This window comes from Hypanus sabinus, chromosome 8 (assembly GCF_030144855.1).
Source record: "Hypanus sabinus isolate sHypSab1 chromosome 8, sHypSab1.hap1, whole genome shotgun sequence".
In the NCBI taxonomy this organism is placed as follows: Eukaryota; Metazoa; Chordata; class Chondrichthyes; order Myliobatiformes; family Dasyatidae; genus Hypanus; species Hypanus sabinus.
Genome location: NC_082713.1, coordinates 116,757,634 through 116,780,023, shown reverse-complemented (window position 1 = coordinate 116,780,023; position 22,390 = coordinate 116,757,634). Strand labels below are relative to the sequence as shown.

The 22,390-nt window shown below is 41.5% G+C and overlaps 2 protein-coding genes across 4 annotated transcripts in view; one reads left to right on the top strand and one right to left on the bottom strand.

The window, feature by feature from the left end:
• cep290 (centrosomal protein 290) overlaps nt 1–14,763 on the bottom strand; it is a 185,867-nt gene extending 171,104 nt beyond the window's left edge. For both annotated transcript variants that reach the window (XM_059977654.1, XM_059977655.1), the window contains exons 1-5: nt 14,666–14,763; nt 5,878–5,991; nt 5,707–5,784; nt 4,240–4,309; nt 4,097–4,143 (exon numbers count right to left, since the gene is read on the bottom strand). In XM_059977654.1, the coding sequence (XP_059833637.1) occupies nt 4,097–4,143; nt 4,240–4,309; nt 5,707–5,784; nt 5,878–5,979 (297 nt within the window). In that variant the 5' untranslated portion in view covers nt 5,980–5,991; nt 14,666–14,763. The remainder of the gene's footprint in view (nt 1–4,096; nt 4,144–4,239; nt 4,310–5,706; nt 5,785–5,877; nt 5,992–14,665) is intronic.
• A 5,901-nt stretch (nt 14,764–20,664) lies between these two features.
• Nucleotides 20,665–22,390, top strand: part of tmtc3 (transmembrane O-mannosyltransferase targeting cadherins 3) — a 135,825-nt gene continuing 134,099 nt past the window's right edge. Inside the window, exon 1 of one of the 2 annotated variants that reach the window (XM_059977647.1) lies at nt 20,665–20,780. The gene's annotated coding sequence lies outside the window, so the exon portion shown is untranslated. The remainder of the gene's footprint in view (nt 20,781–22,390) is intronic. The other variant, XM_059977648.1, reaches the window with a different exon arrangement.

The window sequence follows — 22,390 nt, the reverse complement described above, 5'->3', positions numbered from 1 at the left end:
CAATTTCTTTTTTCATCCCTCTATTATGGACCAAGCTTATTCAGCTTGGAAGACTAAAGGTATACTACAATTTTCTGATTTATTTTTGGATAATTGTTTTATGTCTTTTGAACAATTATCTAATAAATATAATTTGCTTAGATCTAATTTTTTTTTAGATATTTACAGATTAGGAATTTTTTTAAACACTGTACTTCCTACCTTTCCAAATCTTGTTTCTTTGGGTATTTTGGAGAAATTGTTAGAACTAAATCCTTTTCAGAAAGATGTAATATCAAATGTTTACAATATAATTATGAAAATACATTCAGAGGCCTTTGATAAGATTAAAAATGATTGGGAAAGAGAACTTAACCTTACTATCCCTATTGAGAATTGGGATAAAATTCTTCAATTAGTTAATTTATCCTCTATATGTGCTAAACATTCATTGATACAGTTTAAAGTAGTGCACAGGGCTCATATGTCCAAGGATAAATTGGCTCATTTTTAATCCTATATAAATCCTATATGTGACAGATAGCTTCTTTAACTCATATGTTTTGGTCATGTCCGCTTTTGAAAAAATATTGGAAAGACATTTTCAATATTATTTCCATGGTATTAAACATTGATTTACAACCTCATCCTATTACTGTAATCTTTGGTTTACCAATGATAGAGTCAATTCATTTATCTTCTTCTGCTTGTCAGATGATTACATTCCTTACATTAATGGCTAGATCTATTTTGTTGAATTGGGAAGAAATTAATCCCCCTACCATATTTCATTGGTTTTCTCAAACTATGTTATGTCTAAATTTGGAAGAAATTAGAAGTGTCATATATGACCCTTCTATTAAATTTGAAAAGACTTGGAGGCCATTTATTCAATATTTTCACATGATGTAATTCGACCCTGTTCCAATCCTATTTGTTTTTCTGGTTTTGATTATATGTATGTTGAGAGGATCGAGTTGGGGACACTGATGATTCTTTGTCTTTTTATAGATACTATAAACAGTCCATTTTTTAAAAAAAAATTCTTCCCTTTTTTCCTTTTTTTCTCTTTATTAGTTAATGGTTAGTTTGTTAGATTAGTTTTTCTTAGGGCAATTTTTTTTCTCTTTTTCTCTTTTTTTTCTCAACATGATATACCTAGTTTTTTGTTGATGTTTCGTTTATATGATAGTTGTATCATTCATGATTTGGGAAGACTTAACTATATTGTACTTATTGCTTGTGTATCCTTTTATGTTCATTTTAATTTTGTAATCCCAATAACTGTATTAATCGTATCATGTTGATATTAATAAAAAGATTGAAAAAGAAAAATTAACTCCCTTTTCCTGGTAACATCCTTCTAAATCTTTTGTTGGTCCCACTCTTGTCTGTTCTGTTATTTATTTATTATTTACTTAGAGATACAGCATGGTAACAGGCCCTTTCTGCCTAGTGATCCCGTGCCACCCAATTACACCCATGTGACTAATTGCCCTTTTCACCCATGTGTCATGGGAATACTGGGAGGAAACCGGAACACTTGGAGGAAACTCATATGGTCACAGGGGGAGCATACAAGCTCCTTACAGAAAGCAGTGGAATTGATCCTAGGTTGTTGGGTTTGCATAGTGTAACTCTAACCATTATGCTACCATAATGTTGATGAACAGAGGGACCTTAGCATTCAAGTTCATAGTTCCATGAAAATAAGGCATTGCGGGTGGGTAGAGTAGAGAAAAGGGCAAACAGCAAGATTCCTTCATAGGTTGAGGTACAGAACTCAAAACTGAGGGTGTTACGTTGCAACTTCAGGAAACACTGTTCAGACTGCACTATATGGAAGTGATAGCACTAAAAAGTGCTGGGGAGAGTCACCAGAATGCTGGCTGGATTGGAGGACCTTTGTCATGTGGACTGTTCATTTTCCTGGTGTGAAGGAGGATACAGGTGATACAGGTATATAAAGGCACAGATAGGATAGATAGTTAGAACAGTCTTCACCAAAAACAAGAAACCATAGGTTTAAGCTAAGAGGAAGGAGAAAGGGTTTTAATAGGATTTTTGAGGGAAGAGTTTTATTTAACACAGAGTGGTTAACATCTGCAAATTGCTGCCAAAACAGTTCGTAGGGTCAGATACAATCACTACACTTAAGGGACCTCATGTAGGCAAACAGGGTTAGAGTGGATGGGCAGAAAGGTTGGTGTGGATATTGTGGGTCAAAGGGACTGTTTCTGCAATGTACAATTCTTAACTGTTTTTGCAAAATAGCACCAATGTAGCACAAATACCAGATTCTGCTGATGCTGGAAATCCAGAGTACACATAGAAAAAGCTGGAGCAGCTCAACAGATCAGGCAGCATCAATGGAAATAAAAATAGTCAATGTTTTGGGCCAAGACCTTTCATCAGGACTGGAAAAGAAGGTGGGAAGAAGTCAGAATAAGATGGCGGGGGAAGAGGAGGGGAACAAGCTAGATGGTGATAGGTGAGAGAGGGGGAATGAAGTGATAAGCTGGGAGGTGACGGGTGAGACAGATAAAGGGCTGTTGAAGAAGTAATCGGATTGGAGAGGAGAGTTAACCAAGGAAGAAAGGAAAGGAGGAGGGGCACCAAGGGGAGGTTATAGGCACATGAGGAGAAGAGGTAAGAAGGGAACCAGAGCAGGGAATGGAAGAAGAAGAATGGGAGAGGGGGAAAATTATCGAAAGTTAGAGATATTAATGTTCATGCTATCAGGTTGGAGGCTACCCAGACAGAATGAAGTGCTGCACCTCCAAGCTTAGAGTGGCCTCATCTGACAACAGATCAACATGTCTGAATGGGACTGGGGACTGGAATTAAAATGGTTGTCCATCAGGAATTCTTGCTTTTTGCGAATAGAGCAAAGCTGATTGATAAAGTGGCCCCCAATATACATCGGGTCTCACCAATATAAAGGAGGCCAAATCAGGAGCACTGGTACAATAGATAACCCCAACAGATATACAGGTAAAGTGTTGCCTCACTTGAAAGGACTCTTTGGGGCTCTGAATGGAGATGAGGGAGGAGGTTAAATGGGCAGGTGTAGCACTTCTTCCACATACTGGGATAAGTACCAGGAGGGAATTGGTGGAGAGGGACAAATGGACAAGAAAATCATGGAGGGAGCGATCCCTGCGGAAAGTGAAGAGTGCTGGGGAGGGAAAATAAAGGTGTGTTTGGTAGTAGGATCCCATTGAACAAGGCAGAATGATGTCTTGGATGCAAGGATGTTCATGGGGTAGTAAGTAAGAATAAACATAACTTTACTCCTGTTAAGGTGGTGAGAAGATGAGATGAGGGTGGATGCACAGCAAATGGAGGAGATGCAGGTGAGGGCAGCAAAGTGGTGGAGGAAGGGAAAAACTGTCTTTGAAGAAGGATAGCTGTGATGTTCTGGAAAGGAAGGGTTCATCCTGGGAATAGATACGGCAGAAACAAATGAACTGAGAAAAGGGAAAGGCATTTTTACAGGAGACAGGTGGAACAAGGTATAGGTGAGATAACCATGGGAATCGGTAGGTTTATAAAAGATATTAATAGACAGTTATCCCCAGAGGTGGAGACAGAGAGATTGAGAGGCAGAAGAGAGATGTCAGAAATGGAGCAAGTGAATTTAAGCTTAGGGTGGAAGTTGGAAGCAAAGCTGATGAAATTGACAAACTCAGCAGAGATGTATGAAGCAATACCAATATAGCACCATTTTTCTCCCTACATAATGATCCACTGTAGCATGTTATATAGATGAGCAGCATTGCAAAGGAAACTGCTAGACAGAATTTCAGGAGAAATAACCTACTTTTCCTTGAATGGAGCATTGGAACTTTTATTAACTTCCTAGATACAGCTTTGGTCTAATATCTCCTTTGATTCATGACACATTGGATAATGGACCACCTCCTCAGTATTGCATTAGAATGCCAGCTAGGACTTATGGGTTCTTTATTTAAACCCAGTTAGAATGTACTAAGTGTAAGATTAAAAATTATTCAGCTTAGTTTGGTGGTTCTAGATCGATCAAGATGAAGAGAGGTAAACAGAAGCTTGAGCAGAACATAAAAATTATATGGACCTCTCAAGACTTTGCACTCACCTCCAGTTCATTTTCAAGCTTAAGAACTTTTGCTTTCAGCTGACTTTCTGTGGGAAAAGAAATAAACAAAATATACCGTAACTACAACATATAAAACATTATGATCTGTATATTTGGCACCAAACAAATCGCCGACTACTGACCTGTTTTAGCTTGCTCTTCTCCAGCCTTTTCAACTTCCTCCAGAGCCAACTCAACCTCTTGAGCTTTCATCTATCCATATATTTTAAGAGACAAACATGTTAATTTTGAAAGGAAAATAGCACAAATGTTAACATGCATGCAATCACAGTGCAATCAAGCCACTCTGCTTACATCATCCTTCACATGGAGAACCTGGAATAAGTTTCCATGGGTATCTGAATTAATGAATAATTTTGATAGAATTTAATCAAATTTCAAAGTAACATAAATCTATTATCAAAGTACATATATGTCACCATATACAAACCTGAGATTAGTTTTCTTGTGGGCATATTCAGTAAATCCAATAACCATAATAGAATCAATGAAAGACTGCACCAACAGGGAAGACAATAAGTGTGCAAGAGACACAAACTGTGCAAACACAAAAGAAAAAAAGTATGAAGAACAAGATGAAGAATCCTTAAAAATGAGTCTGCATGTTGTGGGAACAGTACAGAGGTGGGGCAAGTGAAGTCAGTGAAGTTTTCACTTCTGATTCAGGATCCTGATGGTTGAGGGGTAATAACTATTCCTGAAACTGATAGTGCGAGTCCTGAGGCTCCTGTACCTGACTACAGGTGCGAGAAGAGAACATGTCTTGGGTGGCAAGGGTTCCTGATGATGGATGCTGCTTTTCTATAGCAATGCTCTGTGCGGATGTGCTCAATGATGGTGAGGGCTTTACCCATGATGAACTGGGCTGTATCCACTACCTTTTGTAAGATTTTCCATTCAAGGGCATTGGTGCTTCCACACCAGGCTGTGATGCAGTCAGTCAATACTTCCCAAAACACATCTGCACAAGTTTGTTGAAGTTTTAGATGTCATGCAGTATCTGCATAAACCTCTAAAGTAGAAGAAGTGCTGCCGTGCTTTCTTCATAATTCCACTTGTATGTTTGGTCCAGGACAGGTCCTCTGAAATGATAATACTGAGGAATTTAAAGTTGCTGATCCTCGCCCCCTCTGATCTCCTAATGAGGACTGGTTCATGGACCTCTGGTTTCCTCCTCCTGGAGTCAATTATCAGATCCTTGGTCTTGCTGACATTAAGTTGTTGTGGCATCACTCAGCCAAATTTCTAATCTCTCCTATATGCTGAATCATCCTGGTCACAAAATAAATTAAACTGTGCAACAGAACTTGCATGCCACAATATCCAAACTCATTCTTAATTCCCCTTGCCAAAACAATGCTATTCTAATGTCCAAGGCCATTAATTTTATTAACTTATTGCCTAGCTATAAAAGTTTGAAACAGACTTAATATTAATATCCATGTAGTTAATTACTTATCCACTTAAGTAAGTGTTCCACATGCTTTATGGCTTATTAATAACAAAACATGGATATGCTTCCATCACTACTTTTGTTAATAATCATTAACCTTGTGCATGAATCAGGAACCCAGCCCACACACACATACCTTCATCAGGGACTGAGTGATGCAGAAAAGTTGAATCAGCTTCTCAGGCTCTTCTGCTTTCAATTCACTTCCTTCAACCTATGAAGAGAAATAATGTTATTGCTTAAAACTATCAAATGGGGAGAAAAAGAAAAATCAAAACTGAAGCTCAATGGAAGTGAAAAGGAATACCTTAGATACAGAGTCTAACAGTTTATCTGCTAGCTTCTCTCGACTTGGCAAAGAATCCGGATCAACTTTCATTAACTTCTCCCAATCCAGAATAGGAGCCATGTTGGTGGAGAGCTGATGGGGGAAATAAAAGAGAGAATGTCAATGGATCAAACCACTCTGAAAACCAAGACTTCTTCCCAGTGCTCCAATTTTCCCCACACTACAAAGAAGTACGGGTTATTAAGCATTACTAAATTGTGGGCTTGCTGTGTTAGTACCAGAAGTATGGTGAAATTTGTGGACTACCGCAGTATAACCTCGGACTGAGTTGGTCATTGATGCACATGACGCAATTCACTGTTTGTTTTGCACTGCAATCTTTTCACCATTCTGCTGTTTTGCTCTTATTGCGGTATTTATTACTACCATGGTCACTACTTTCTCTGAGCTTCATATCAGCAAGGAATTTCATTGCACCCTGGTGTATGTGACGATAAAATAGTATGATTGTAAATCTGAATCAATAACATTTCCTTCCTCTAGTCATCGGATGAACTTCTGATGTGCATATACATTGGGGTAATGACTATATAGTTCTTTGTATTGGGCCACCCTCTAACAACTCTTTGGGAAAGCACAGTAGTGTAGTGGTGAGCACAACACTTTATATTACAAGTGACCGGATTCAATTCACACCCGCTGCCCGTAAGGAGTTTGTATGTTCTCTCCGTGACCACATATGTTTGTTGGGCGGTGTGGCTTGAAGGGCGGGAAAGGCCTATTCCGCACTTTATCTCGATAAAAAAAATTTTAAATCATCTAAGTGAAATTTGCAGTCCTTTCCAATAATTACATTTACCAATTACAAACATTTGCTTCTAGTTGCAAGTATCACTACTGGGCTCAATTGTTAATAGTTTTAATGAATTATCAACTTATTTGACATCTGATTTCATTCCATCCAAATTTTTCTTTTGAAGGAAGTAGAGTTTCAACAATCTAAGATATGTAGAATGCACTAAGAATGTAGCTGAGATGCACTTCTCATGAGATGAATGGTTTAGGAAAGCATTTCTTTCTCATGTTGAGTAATTGATGAAGATTGATTTCATTATATTACTATTGGGAAGGACTGCAAACTAGATAAGCCTGTTTTATTTCTTTCCAAATGTCCCAGGAGATCCTGGGTTTAAACATCCTCCTTTTTGCTAGCGTCGCAAATTTGTAGTCAGGACCAAATCAATAGTTTGCCATCTATTCCCTCATTATATAAGATCACAAAGCACAGGAATTAATCAACAGCTGGTACCATAAATTAAAATTAAGAATAATCTTTATATTAATCTCCATCAGAAGCAGCTCATCAGAGCTGACAGATAGTTCATAGTCTGTTACTTTAAATGGCAGGCATAACCATTACAGATTTTCATGAGATTTAGGACATGATGGCATTGGAAAGGGTGCAGATGAGGTTCATCAGGATGTTGCTTGTATGGAACATTTCTTATTAGGATAGGATAGGCTGAGTTTGTTTTCTTTGGCGAGGTAACAGCATTGATCATTGATCTTTTTCAATCCCATTCTCCTGCCTTCTCCCCATAACATTTGATGTCCTTACCAATCAACCTCTGCTTTAAATATATCCAATGACTTGGTCTGCAAAGCCATCTGTGGCAATGAACTCCACAGATTAACCACATGCTAAAAAAAACCTTCCTCATCTTTGTACTAGACTGGATTGGATTGACCATGGACAATCCACACCTCAGTCCAAGTCCAACATGCTGGGTAATTGGTACCCAGAACTGAACAACTCTCAAGTGGCTCCTTATCTGCAACAATCACAATGCATATATTGATCCATATTTCCCATGTAATTTATACCATAACAACATACATGTGGTATCCATTGATTGCCTGTAGATTTTTTTCCTGCAAATACTTCACCACATTAAAATTTAGACCATCTCCTCTTCATAGATTTGCTCTGTATTAAAAGGTAACCACGAGCTTTTGGAATAATGTCCATTTTCTCACTGCTGATAAACAGACTGATATACATTGCTCACCAGCTATTAGCAATGAATCTTTCTGGAAAGAGGTTTGTTTACTTAAAGGAGAAAATTAGTTCTGCATAATTAACTCTAGGAAGGTTGGATTTTATTGTTTATTAAACTTGGATTACTTGGATTACCAGAAAACATAAAATAGTACAGAACAGTACTGGCCCTTCAGCCCATGGTGCTCTGCTGACTTATATTAATCAACTCCATAATCAGTCCAGCTCCTCCCTCTTCTATCACCCATAACCCTATATTTTTCTTACATCCTTGCGCCTATCTAACAGTCTCGTAAATGTCCCTAATGCGTCTATCTCGTAAATGTCCCTAATGCGTCTACCTCAACCATCACCCCGGCAGTGTATTCCAAGCACTTATCACTTTGTGCATATATTTTAAAAAACTACATCTGAAAAGGATGTCCTCTGGTATCAGTAATTTCTCCCAAGGGAAAAGGTGCTATGTCCACTCTATCTATGCCTTTTTTCCATTTTATACATGTCTAGCAAGTCAGTTTCATCCTTCTGTGCTCCAAAGAGAAAATCCTTAGCTCAATCAACCAATTCCCAGAAGACACGAACTCTAATCCAGGCAGCACCCTGGTAAATCTCCTCTACATCCTCTCTAAAACATACACATTCTTCTTACAATGAGATGACCAGAACTGAACACAATGCTTCAAGTGTGGTCTAACCAGCTGTTTATAAATAAGTACTACTACCTTGCAGCTCTTGAACTCAGTACCTCAACTAACAAAGGTCAACATACCATACACTTTCTTAATAACCCTATCAACTTGAGCAGCAACTTTAAGGGATCTATGGATCTGGGCGCCAATCTCTCTGTTCCTCCACACTGAACATATCTCATCCATTTTTAGCAAAGTATCAAATTAAAATTCCCTGAAAAATGAGGAATTTGATTGAACAAAACACTCAACTAAGGTATCCGTAAGAGAAGTCCACCTGTCTCACATAATTTCAATATTTTATCATCAATAGCAAATAAAACTGCAGGGACATATTGCCTACATCAAATCCAATCTCCCAACAAACTAATAAGAAATTCAGAACAAGAAGAAAATCTGCAGTGAGATCTGCATATTACAATAGGTAAGACTGATGCTGAAGGCAGATAAAGCTTAGATGATTAACACTGAAATTTGCTTCTGCATATTCTTGCAGCTTATTGTCTTCCCATTTTCTCTGCAGCTGCTACACTTTATTCTGCATTCAATTATTCTTACCTTGTACTGTAATGAACTGATTTGTATGAGCAGTATGCCAGACAAGCTTTTTCAGTATCTTGATACATGTCATAATAATAAATCAATTCAATTAGCTAAAAATCGATTCACCCAGAATGAAATATTTACTACATATACAAAATAAACTGTCCATGTTTATAACATATGGTATATCGCATTGTCACAAATGTGACAAACATCATACTTATTGTTCGAAACATCACTTCATTTGTGCTACATCATAGCAGAATCATGGAATCACACAATTTTGGAAGCATGAGTGGCAGGTATTTGAGCCATCACCCATACCAGCTCCCCAAGCAGGAAAGCAGTACATACTGCCCCCATTTTCATTCAGCATGGATAGGATGCATTCACTGGTTTCCATCTGTGCTGCAAGTTTCCATGATTAATTCAATGCTCTCTCAACCTGAAAACCTGAATTCAAAACAGAAAATGTTGCGTACACTCATTAGGTCAGGCGGCATCTCAGTATAAAAATACAGGTCACAGACCCTTCATCAGAACAGATACTCTCAGATTTTTTTTTCCAGGGTAAGGGAAAGGCAAAGGCGGAGTACAATTCCTATGGCCCAGTTATCTTTATCCAAACAGTAACCAGGATTTTATTTTCTTGACTACCAGCAAACTTCAAATCAGCACTTAGTTTTTATTTCAAGATTTACATTTTCTAACATGGCTTCATATTTTTCTAACCTTGCCAAATATTGAAAAGCCTAGATAGAGGGGAAGTGCAGAGGACATTTTCAGTAGTGTTTAGGATCAGAGGGCAAAGAATAAAAGGATGCCCCCTTTAGAGATGAGGAGGAATTTCTTTATCCAGGGGCTGGTGAATTTGTGGAATTCATTGCCATAGGAGGCTGTAGAGGTCAAGTCATTGAGTTTATTTAAAGCAGAGGTTGATAGGTATGTAAATAGTAAGGGTATCAAAGGTTATGGGGAGTAGGCACAAGAATGTGGTTGAAACAGAAAATATAGTGGATTCCAGTTAATTGGGACACATCAGGACCAGTACATTTTCACCCAATTAAGCAGCTGCTCCAATTAGCCTAAGTTTCATGGAAATAGTTAAAAAGGTATAAAAAAGACAAATTAGTTTAACTGAGTAACAAATTATGTATTTAAGTGAAATACAGAACAATTTAGAACACTACCAATAGTACTACAGTACTATAAAACTGTGTATTAGTTACTAATAGTTAACAATGGACAATTCATCGGGTGTATGTGCTGTGTATGGTGTGTCCAGGGAGGGGTAGCACCTCTGGTAAAGGTGCTGTTCGGTCCATTCTGGGGAAGCTCACTCACCTTTGGTCCCTATTCTGTTCTTACCTGTGTCTCTGAGTAGCTGCTTGCATGCAATAGCTGTCATACCCTGGTATAACTGTCTCAACAAACAGGCAAACAGTGAAATAGGGACGTCCCTGTCCTAGTATGTGAAGTCACCTTTGGTGGACTGAGCAGATAAGATCAAAAGTGAGAGCTAATGGCTAAGAAGGCAGTTCTTCAATGCTTTGTGGAGAATGAAGGGCACGATAAGACAGAAGAACCACTGCAACCAAGGAAGACACCAGCTTGTGACAATGCAGTCTTCCGAGTTTGAGAGAATGGAACTGTCCCAGTGCAATGGTTTTTTCACTTTAAAAACTCTCCTGCACAGGTTTCACTGTCACTGTCAGACACCCAACACACTACTGTGTTCTTCTGATTGACTGTAAATGAACAATATAGTGTAGACACATAATGCAAATAATGGACTGCTTTCATACAATTCTTTCAATGGTTGCATCCTCCAAACCTTCACCTTCATTGAAACATTCAAGATGACTGTTGATACCTTCACATTCTCCATACCTCCTAACTTGTTGGAGTAATTGTTTTGTTTTCACTCCTGGCCATTTCTGGCATCTCCAAGCCTGAATCCTTGAAATTGCAGTGAGCAAAACAATTCTAAATTGTCTTCCTGCTCACTTCTCACCAACTCTCAGTGCAAAAATTACTGCTTTTTGAACACACACACAACTGACACCACTTAAAAACTCTATTGTGTGTCCAACAGCCACACAAATGCACTTGACTGACACCAGTTAGAAACTGTTCAGCAACAGTCTCCTGACCCAATTAAGCCACGTAGTGTTCTAAATAAATAAAGGGAATCCTGGCTACTTTCTTGACTAGTTTTTGACCTTTAATAGTTGTCTCAAATAATAGCTGCCTCGATTAACCAATGGACTAATTAGCTGGAATCCACAGTAAATCAATCATGATTGAATGGTGGAGCAGACCCAAATGGCCTAACTCTGATCCTATCTTCATTTGTGTCTCTTATGCACACAGCAGTCCCATAATATCAAAAGTAAGTATATTTGATAACTACACCTCCAAATCATAGCCAAAAGGAAATACATTGGCTATCAGCAAACAGTATTAAAACACAATGTTACACACTTGCCTAAATCATGCAGCTAATTAACAGACATTTCCAAACACCCGTTTGTTGACATCACTGCAATCCAGTGGGTAAAAGCCATTTGCTAACATAAGACCTGTGCAATCTTCCCTCTAAGGTATGTGCGCGCACACACACATCTTTTACTACTAGTGCACAAAGGAATTTAAGCTACGCACACTAGGTTGTCACCTTCTACATCTTTGGTATGTTAAGTATATTTCACAATCAACTGTGTTGACAACGTGGAGTTAGCGATGATTTGTTTGCAGATTTTAGAACTAGCTTATTATACTTTTTTATTGAAGAAATTATTGATTCATTATGTTAATTCTAAAGAAGCAAAGGATGCGATGCACAAAATAACTGCTAGTTCATTTAAAGCGGAATGGCTTAATAAGACAGTATAAACTGCTGCACTGAAAGCTCATGAGGTCAGGAATGTGCAGCTCTGAAAAATATTTATGTACAATACAGCAACTGGTGTTACCTGTGTGTACTGTCACAATGCAAAAGTTGCTGGAGAATTTGTAAGTGGGAAGAAGTGGAGTGATATTTGGAAATTTGACTTTTAAAGCATCGTTTATTAAGCAGATCACATATGGACGGTGTCCAAAAGCTCTAGTGGGAAAATCCTTCATTATCTGTGACAGATCTGCTACGCATGTTTTGTGAGAGTGCAGATGGATGAGAGTGAAAGCAATCAAACCCAGAGGAGATCAAAGTTCTTATTGATAGTGTTTTGCTAGCTATTTAAATGATTATCTCTATATATAAAATTCAGTGCACATGTTGCTGCTGAGCAAAAGATTGCACAGAACAAGATTTTTGCGCATACTGGTCATTACAAATTAGAGGGAACATTGGACCAGTATATCACAGACACTTGCCTGCAACACTCCAAGTTAACTAGATCTACTGTCCTTGTTCATCTGAAAGTAAGCATGAAGGTACAGCAGGCAGTGAAGAAAGCTAATGGCATGTTGCCCTTCATAACAAGGAGAGTTAAATACAAGAGCAAAGAGATCCTTCTGCAGTTGTACAGGGCACTGGTGAGACCACACCTGGAGTATTATGTTCGGTTTTGGTCTCCAAATTTGAGGAAGGACATTCTTGCTATTGAGGGAGTGCAGCGTAGTTTCATGAGGTTGATTCCCGGGATGGCGGGACTGTCACATGTTGAAAGATTGGAGCGACTGGGCTTGTATACACTGGAATTTAGAAGGATGAGAGGGGATCTGATTGAAACATATAAGATTATTAAGGGATTGGACACACTAGAGGCAGGAAATATGTTCCCAATGTTGGGGGAGTCCAGAAGCAGAGGCCACAGTTTAAGAATAAGGGGTAGGCCATTTAGAACAGAGTTCAGGAAAAACTTTTTCACCCAGAGAGCTGTGGATCTATGGAATGCTCTGCCTCAGAAGGCAGTGGAGGTCAATTCTCTAGATGCTTTCAAGAAAGAGGTAGATAGAGTTCTTAAAGATAGCGGAGTCAAGGGATATGGGGAGAAGGCAGGAATGGGGTACTGATTGTGGATGATCAGCCATCATCACATTGAATGGCGGTGCTGGCTCGAAGGGCCAAATGGCCTCTATTAACTGGAAGGATAAAGATCCAATGTCAAGCATCCTCTCCCAGCACAGGCTCCTTCAATTGGCTCAGTACTATTGGACTGAATGCATTATTCTGACTATATCCCTGATCCCTGACACGTTACTTCAAGCACTGGCACGGGATTAGATAACCAGATGTATAAAACAGAAATTCACAGAGGTGCTCAGATCTTCCTTCAAGAAATACAACATTCTGACTAACTCCGACGACTCTTTGCCTCAAAGCTGCTCAAAGTGGAAAAGCAACATTCAGGATGGTACAGGTTTTGTAATCCTTGACCAAAATGTCAAAATCCAAAAGCCTCCGAAATCCCCAAAAATTTTTTTAATGTTGACATGACGTCACAAATGGAAAATTCCACTAAGTGCTGGGAAGGCTCCCAGGTGACGCACAGTCTCTCAGCACCACAGACAGTTCTGAGATGTGACCTCACAAATGTAATGAACAGAAGTTCATGAGAAATAGAAAAAAAACACATAAAGTGAAAAATGAAGATCTTGATGTGTACTGAAAGAGTGGATTCATCAGTGCCGGAGTGAACATTTGCCACTTAACTGTATGCTGGCCATAAAACAAGCAAAAATCTACACAAAGAACTGAAAAATTGAAGGTTATTGTGAATATTCAGCAGGCTGGCTGCAGAAACTTAAGAAAAGGCATGGCATTATTTATTTTTAAAGATTTGTGGTTATAAAGCATCTAGAAGCAGCAGAGAAATTCATTGCTGAGTTTGTGGAGATTGGTGCTGATGAAAATCTAATACACTGAATGGCTACATCAGTAGTGATGAACAAGACTGCTTACCGGTAGCACATTAAGTTCCGAGTTGGAAATCTTGGCGATCTCAAACTATCTCATCGTATTCTAAAATCCGAAATACTCCCAGACCCAAGCATTTCAGATAAGGAGAACTTAACCTGTACTGAAAACTGCAAGTCCAAGCAAAAGTGAGGATGTAGAACCCTTTGATTTGATAAACGGATATCCTACTTCACAAACCACCCATCCTTACTGCTGCCCTCCCCCCCATCTTCCTCTTGAAGAATCTGTGGTCCCCACAAATGAAAAAAAACTAGAATGGGAGCAAGTCACCCTCGATCGCAAGGAACCACTGGAGTAGACATTTCCAAAGAATCTTTAACGACTGTATGGTCTCCCATCGAGGCCGGACGGGTCCTCGACCTGCCATACCCCTCCAGGGCATTACAGGGTACCACCCGCTCTGCCTTCACCCTGCCGCTAGGGCCTTACGGGTCTCCCTCCATCCCCTCCCCCTTACCCTCTCCCCGCAGCCCGGGACCGTACGAGCCGCCAACACACCACTCCCCGCCCCACTTGCCAGCCTCCTTCCCGGGGCCGTACAGGACGCCCCGAGCCTGCGATAAGCGGAACCCCACCCAGAGATGCTCTCACCTCCCTCGGGCCGGAGCTTGGGTCTGCGCGGGGAAGGAAGCGGGCCCGGTACCGGCTGCTGCTAGGCGACCGCTCAAGCTCTTCGCGGCAGCTGGCAATCCGCTTTACGGCAAAGTGAGCGCGCTCGCGACACTCGGCGTCAAAGAAGGCGGGGCCTGGGAGGGGAGGGTTGCAGAGGCATTGGTAATGAGGGTGGTGCTAGGGCCCTCCTTTCTCAGGAGGGTCCATCTATGACCATCCAGAACCCTCGCGACTTTATAAACTTAAATAGGTCACTCCTCATTCTTCACCACTCAGTTCACTAGCTTCTACCCCCTTCCTCTCCAGTCCTGATTAAGGGTCTCAGCCCGAAGTTCCTTTGTGACCTGCTCAGTTCCTCCAGCATTTCTTTTGGTTTAATCTGGATTTCCAGCATCTGCAGAATCTCTTGTGCTTTTAATGGGGTTTGGGGCATGCACATGGAGTTATACCTCACTGACATTAAACCTTTAAAATGCCATGTCCAATCCGACCTTTTTAATCTGTAAACAGTGTTTCCATTTGTCTGCTTGCTGGCACAACGACTCCTGGATCAGGCACAGGAAACAACAAAGAAGAAAGATTAAATAGGCTGGGACCCTTTTAGACAGATGAGGTGTGCTCTTATCAAAGCATACAGTTCTTAAGGAGATGGACAGGATAGCGGACTGGGCTACACCTGCCCATTCACCTCCTATCTTAGTTCCCCGTGAGGCAAACTTCAATCTGTTGGGGTTGTCTATTATTTCCAATGCTCCAGATACAACTTCCTTGTTGGTGAGACCTGCTGTAAATTGGGGGCTGCTTTGTCGCGCACCTCCACTCCATCTGCCAAAACCTGAATTTCCTGATGGAGAACCCCTTCGAATCCACTTTCAGGGCGGAGGAGGAACAACCTATATTCTGTTGAGGAAGACTCAAACCTGATGTCAGAAGCATCAATCTTTCAGTAAATTTTTTTCCTTCCCGCTTCCCTCTTCTTCTATTCCCCACTCTTGCCTCTTACCTCTTCTTCTCACCCGCCTATCACCTGTCCCTAGTACCCCTCCTTTCTCCCATGGTCCACTCTCCTCTCCTATCAGATTCCTTTTTCTCCTGTCCTTTACCATTTCCACCCACCAAGCTTCACCTTTTAGCTATTCCTCTTTCCCTCCCCTTACCTCTTATTCCGACATCTTCCCCCTTCCTTTCCAGTCCTGAAAAAGGATCTTGGCCCAAAACGTCGACTGTTTATTCATTTCCATAGATGCTGCCTGACCTGCTGAGTTCCTCCAGAATGTTGCGTGTATCATTCTGGATTTCCAGCATTGATGGAATTTCTTGTGATTTCAGTTGGCTTGGCTCTGCTTTGATGAACAGGTCGAGCCAATAAAAAGTCAGTCACTAGATCCTCAAAATGGATACTCTGCTCCAGGCTCTTCTGTGGCACAATTCAGTGGGCAATATAGTGGTTAGCTTAATGCGTTACAGCTCCAGCTGTAAGGTCAGAGTTCAATTCCAGCCATTCTCTGTAAGGAGTTTGTACGTTCTCCATGTGACCATTTGAGTTTCCTTTGGGTACTCCGTTATCCTCTTACATTCCAAAGATTTATGAGTGGGATTAGTGAATTGTGGGGATGCTACATTGGCACTCCAAGTGTGGCAATTCTTGCAGTCTGACCCTGGCACATCTTGGACTGTTGATGATGCAAACGACAAATTTCACTGTTTCTAGTTACATGTGATAAGTCAAGCAAACTTTTAACCTTTAAACACCATGCGCCTGAATGTTAGATATTCTGTGGCAAGTTTTATCATGGTAAGTCATGAGCTCCACACCATGGGGAGCTGATTAGGGTTTCTGTGCAAACTTGCAGTAAGAAGAAAGACTGAGAAAAAATGCCGGCAGATGATGCAGCCTTCCTTGACACCAGAATGCAATGTGACTGGGTCTGCTGCATTAAGATGTTACGTACCCAGTAACTGGGTGTCTGACCAGCAGACAAAGAAGAATCCATTGGAGTCTGGTGGTACTATATTCAAAGTGTTTATTAGTAAAATAAGCAAATCAATACCAATAATGCAAATATATAGATAACACACGTTAGCAATAATAGACCTACAAGTGTGGGAATAATAATAAGCAATAATAAACTAGCTCTATTGATGTCTAGGGGATAATGAATTGACATAGAAAAGTATAAAGTTCAGTTCAGTTCATGCATGCTGAGGTAGATATTGGTTGTTGTGTTGTAATCGTTGGAGAGAGAGAGAGAGAGAGAGAGCGAGTGAGATGTAACAGCTACAGTCAGGCAAACCTTCCTTTGCATTCTTGATCCGTCGTTTCGTTGTGGCCATTCAGTTATGACCCCTCTGTCCTTCAGCTAGACCATTCTTCTGTGGTGGACTCGTCACTCTGGCATGAGTGGACACACACACAAGTCCCCACCGGCCCTGCTATAACACTGTGAGTTTAACTGACCGGTCTCCTGGTCCAGTCTCCGATGCCCCACACCTTCCCGTGGATTCCAACACTCAATCAGTCCACTAGTGTGTCTCCTGGTGTGTCTCAAGGGTGTCTCTCCAGACCTGACTTTTATCCCTACTCACAGGGTCTCAGCTATCAATCACTTTTGAATGGCTGTGTCCATCAAACCAGCCCACTCCGGCTGCCAACTGAGGAATGTTAATGAACAGAATGGTACAAGATAAATAACCCTCTCAGAAGTCATAATACGGTGAATCAACAAGTCTCTCTCCCCTCTCTTATCAGTAGCAGATGTTCTTGCATGTTTCCTCCTCATCTCTCTTTCTCATGAGCAGCATAGCAACAGTAATGGTTTGTGATTCTCCCGGGGGGGGGGGGGGACATGGGCAACTCTGCACCCTTCTGCCTATCAGAGCTGTTCATCCTTCATAACAAAAATCACATCCTGTATATCATCATGACACAGATGTGAAATGGAGATGGATTTCTGCAGGCAGCCAGATTTAAGAAGGATGCTCCCTTATGGGTAGTAGAATTAAAGAACTTACAGTCAGAAAGGGTCATATGTTGTGTTAATGTTGATTCTTGCATTTCTTGTAAGCTGCTTCTCTTGAAGAGTACCTGAATCATCTATGTATATTAGGCTTCCTAGGTTCCTTAAGGTTGTTATAGCCGGGGTTGGTAATGGGGGTGAGTTCCCACTACCTATTAAATGCTCCCAATGGTTTGTATCTCAAATTGCCTCTGACAACCAAGTCCAGCTCTTAGCCTTTATATAGGCTTAGCTACTAAGCCTTGCAAAACTGTTTCTACTGACAGGAGAAGAGGCAAAGGTGGGTTACTGGCACCTTAATATCAGTCACTTTGGGAAGATGGGGCTCATCAGCCGTGGTTGGCAGCTCATCTAGGAGAAGGAAAAATCTGATCTCAAACCTCCACTATCTTGCGGTATATCCACTTATGGGGAAGGCTTCAGGAGTAAACCCCAAGAAAGATCCAGAGCTGGAGTCCCTAAGGCAGTACTACATTGAGTTCAATGTTGACTGGCAACTCCTGCGAAGCTGCTGGTACCAAACTGTATCAATCTCTGCTGTTCCTTTGGATTCATCAGCTGCGTGGAGAGGGGAGCCTGCTCCATGGGCAACAGCTTGCTCACCATGTTGTACTGCCCTGGCTTGTGTATCATGTAGACAGCTGGGATGCAACACCCATTGCCAATCCCTAACAACAGAGGGCCTCAGTAGGCTTCCACCAAATAATGGTAAATGGGATTATTCTTGATAAGTGCCTGAATGTGGATGAAAGGATTACTTCTATGTACTCTATGATTCTGAGTTACCATATAGCGAGGATCACATCTGGCTGGCATGCTTACAGATGAACAGAACTGTGAACTTCTCATCACTGAGAGATACAGCTCAGTAACTGGCCTTTCTGACCCCAGAAGCTCTCACTGCCTAAATAAATACAGCCATCTGACAAATTAACCTACTATTGTACATCTTTGGAATGAGAAAGAAAACTTGATCACCCGGAGTAGACCTACAGAGTTACGTGGAGAATGTACAAACCCCTTACAGAAAGCGTGAGGAATTGAACCCCAAACTTGCAGCTGTCTACTGTAAAGCCTCATGCTAACCACCACACTCCCATGCTGCCTGATTTGGAGAGCAACTCTGACTGCTAGGAGAGATTATTCAAGGGGAGCCTAGTGGTAGCTTTGTATGACAATTCTCAGTACAAGTGGATCTGTTGGCTCTCCTGATAATGGCCATGTCTCTGAGGTTGCTGGTTTGTCCTCCTCTCCCCACATGTGGGTAACAAGGCAGTTCTGATAGCTGTGCATCTTACAAGTTGTTACACTTCATAAAAAGTGTAATGTGCTTCCAAAGGATCACTGAATAAATTGAATCTATTTTTTCATCTCAATATATAGCAACCCTGTACACATTTTAATTATTATTTATTTCACACTGGTACATTTTAGCTGTTTTTCTAAAATTTATAAACTGACATCGGTGGTGGGAAAAAATGCTAGAGTCGGTCATCAAAGACGTGATAACAGCTCAATTGGAAAGAAGTGAAATCATTGAACAGAGTCAGCATGGATTTGTGAAAGGAAAATCATGTCTGACAAATCTTATAGAATTTTTTGAAGATGTAACTAGTAGAGTGGATAGGGGAGATTCAGTGGATATGGTATATTTAGATTTTCAAAAGGCTTTTGACAAGGTCCCACACAGGAGATTAGTGTGCAAACTTAAAGCACACGGTATTGGGGGTATGGTATTGATGTGGATAGAGAATTGGTTGGCAGACATGAAGCAAAGAGTGGGAGTAAACGGGACCTTTTCAGAATGGCAGACAGTGACTAGTGGGGTACCGCAAGGCTCAGTGCTGGGACCCCATTTGTTTACAATATATATTAATGATTTAGATGAGGGAATTAAATGCAGCATCTCCAAATTTGCAGATGACACGAAGCTGGGTGGCGGTGTTAGCTGTGAGGAGGATGCTAAGGATGCAGGGTGACTTGGATAGGTTAGGTGAGTGGGCAAATTCATGGCAGATGCAATTTAATGTGGATAAATGTGAGGTTATCCACTTTGGTTGCAAGAACAGGAAAACAGATTATTAACTGAACGGTGGCTGATTAGGAAAAGAGGAGGTGCAACGAGACCTGGGTGTCATTGTACACCTGTCATTGAAGGTGGGCATGCAGGTACAGCAGGCGGTGAAAAAGGCAAATGGTATGTTGGCATTCATAGCAAGAGGATTTGAGTACAGGAGCAGGGAGGTTCTACTGCAGTTGTACAAGGCCTTGGTGAGACCACACCTAGAATATTGTGTGCAGTTTTGGTCCCCTAATCTGAGGAAAGACATTCTTGCAATTGAGGGAGTACAGAGAAGGTTCACCAGGTTGATTCCTGGGATGGCATGACTTTCATATGAAGAAAGACTGGATCAACTAGGCTTATACTCACTGGAATTTAGAAGATTGATGGGGGATCTTATTGAAACGTATACAATTCTAAAGGGATTGGACAGGCTAGATGCAGGAAGATTGTTTCTGATGTTGGGGAAGTCCAGAACGAGGGGTCACAGTTTAAGGATAAAGGGGAAGCCTTTTAGGACCAAATTGAGGAAAAACTTCTTCACACAGACAGTGGTGAATCTGTGGAATTCTCTGCCATGGGAAACAGTTGAGTCCGGTTCATTGGCTAAATTTAAGAGGAAGTTAGATATGGCTAAAGGGATCAGGGGGTATGGAGAGAAAGCAGGTACAGGGTTCTGAGGTGGATGATCAGCCATGATCATACTGAATGGCAGTGCAGGCTCGAAGGGCCGAATGGCCAACTCCTGCACCTATTTTCTATGTGTCTGTGTTGTTTTTCTTGATTTTCTGCGTATTATTGATTTCCAGTCGTCACTTTTGAACATTGGAGTAGTTTGTGGTGAGATGCTGCGGATGATTCGTGGCCCGGACGTCATACTCGCAGCTGTTGCTGCAGCCCGGGCCGTGTGGGCGGACGGGATCGGCACGGACCGGAAGTGAGGTGGGGGGCTCGGGTCTGTGATGCCGCTGGAAAAGGCCGAGGGAGAAGTTGGAAGTGGCATCTAGTCGATCAGGTAGGGGAGAGGAGGATGGGGAAGCATGTTGTGGATTAAGTATGGGTTACGGGGAGGGAGTGGTAGCTGTTGAGGATGGGAAGCTGTATTGTGCATCAGGTTGGGGAGACGGGAGGAAGGAGTAAGAGGGTCGGGAGATGTGTGATTGATCAGGTAGGGAAGAAGAGAGACTGAGGAGGGGTGGTGAGAGTGGGGAAGGAGCGTCTGGTGAAGGGGGACAGTGAGAGGACCAGGTAGGGGTAAAGAACGGAGTGGGGGTGGGCTAAGGATAGGGAAGCAGCTTCTAGTGGATCACGTAGGGGAGAGGAGGGACTGAGGGTGGTGAGGTATGGGGAGGAAGTGGTGGGGTGAGAAGGTATGTTGTGGATCAGGGAGGAGAAGGGGTAGAGAAGGATGAGTCTGGAGGTGATAACGTGTGCTGTGGATCAGGTAGAGGAGAAAGAGGGGAGAAGGAGTGGTGAGAGTTGGGAAGTGTGTGGTAGATCAAGTAGGGGAGATGAAGTGGGTATTGGCGTTAGTTTATTATTGTCACATGTTCTGAGATATGGCGAAAAGTTTTTCTTCTGCACTGTTTACACAGATTATATCCTTACAGTATATTGAGCTTGAACAAGGTAAAACAATAAGGATGCAGAATAAAGTGTAAAATTTGCAGTGCAGGTAAACAATAAAGTGTGAGATCATACCAAGGTTGAATGTGAGGCCAAAAGTCCATTTTAAGCGACTGAGTAGGTTTAGGAGGTGTATGGTTGATCAGATAGGGGAGAGGAGGGACTGGGCCTGAAGGTGCTAAAGAGAAGGCAAGTTTTGATTTGATAGGAGAGAGATTGATGTGGGTGGGAAGGTGAGGGGACCAGAAAGTGAGGTGGGGAGGTTGAGGGCAGGGAAGCAGCAGCAGGGAGTTGGAATAGGTGTCAACTAAGGGAATGGGTGATTGTTTGTGATGGGTGCAGGTTTATAGAGTAGTATGTGATTGAGAGCTATGTAGGGTTGCACTTAGGATTGCATGTCGGAGGGGGTGAGGCATCTCATTTGGAGTGAAACGAGAAAGTGAGGTTGAGGAGGGATGAGTGTGTGATGGGTGGTTCAGGAGGGAGATGGTTAGAGACATGAGTGGGTGGGTGCTTGGTACATTGGAGTGTGGAGAGTATTTTATCTGAAATTATTAACCTGCTCAGTTGAGAAAAAACACCAGAGACACAAAATTACCTCTGAAACGGCTTTTATTCAGAGAGGAGTTCGCAGCCCCATGCACTTTGGGGGTAAGGTAGCCAACTCCCAATTTGTTGGCTTACAAAGGTCATACCTATACCCAAAAGCAGAGTATTACATTCGCAAATATGGTTACCGATTCAAATCCATCGATTGATTGGCTATTGCATAGCTAAGCACGCGAAATACTCTGAATAAGCATAGACGCAAGCGTCATACTTGGAATGGGTATGGACGCAAGCAAAACACTCGAAATGGGTATCTAGCTCAAAATACTTTGTCGAACACATTGTCTGGTGGTCACAAGGTTCCTCTTCTTTGTGGTGGCCACATGCTTTCTTGCACCTTAATTTAGTTACCTCTTTCCTGTTCTCCTACACTTCCCCAATGATGTATCC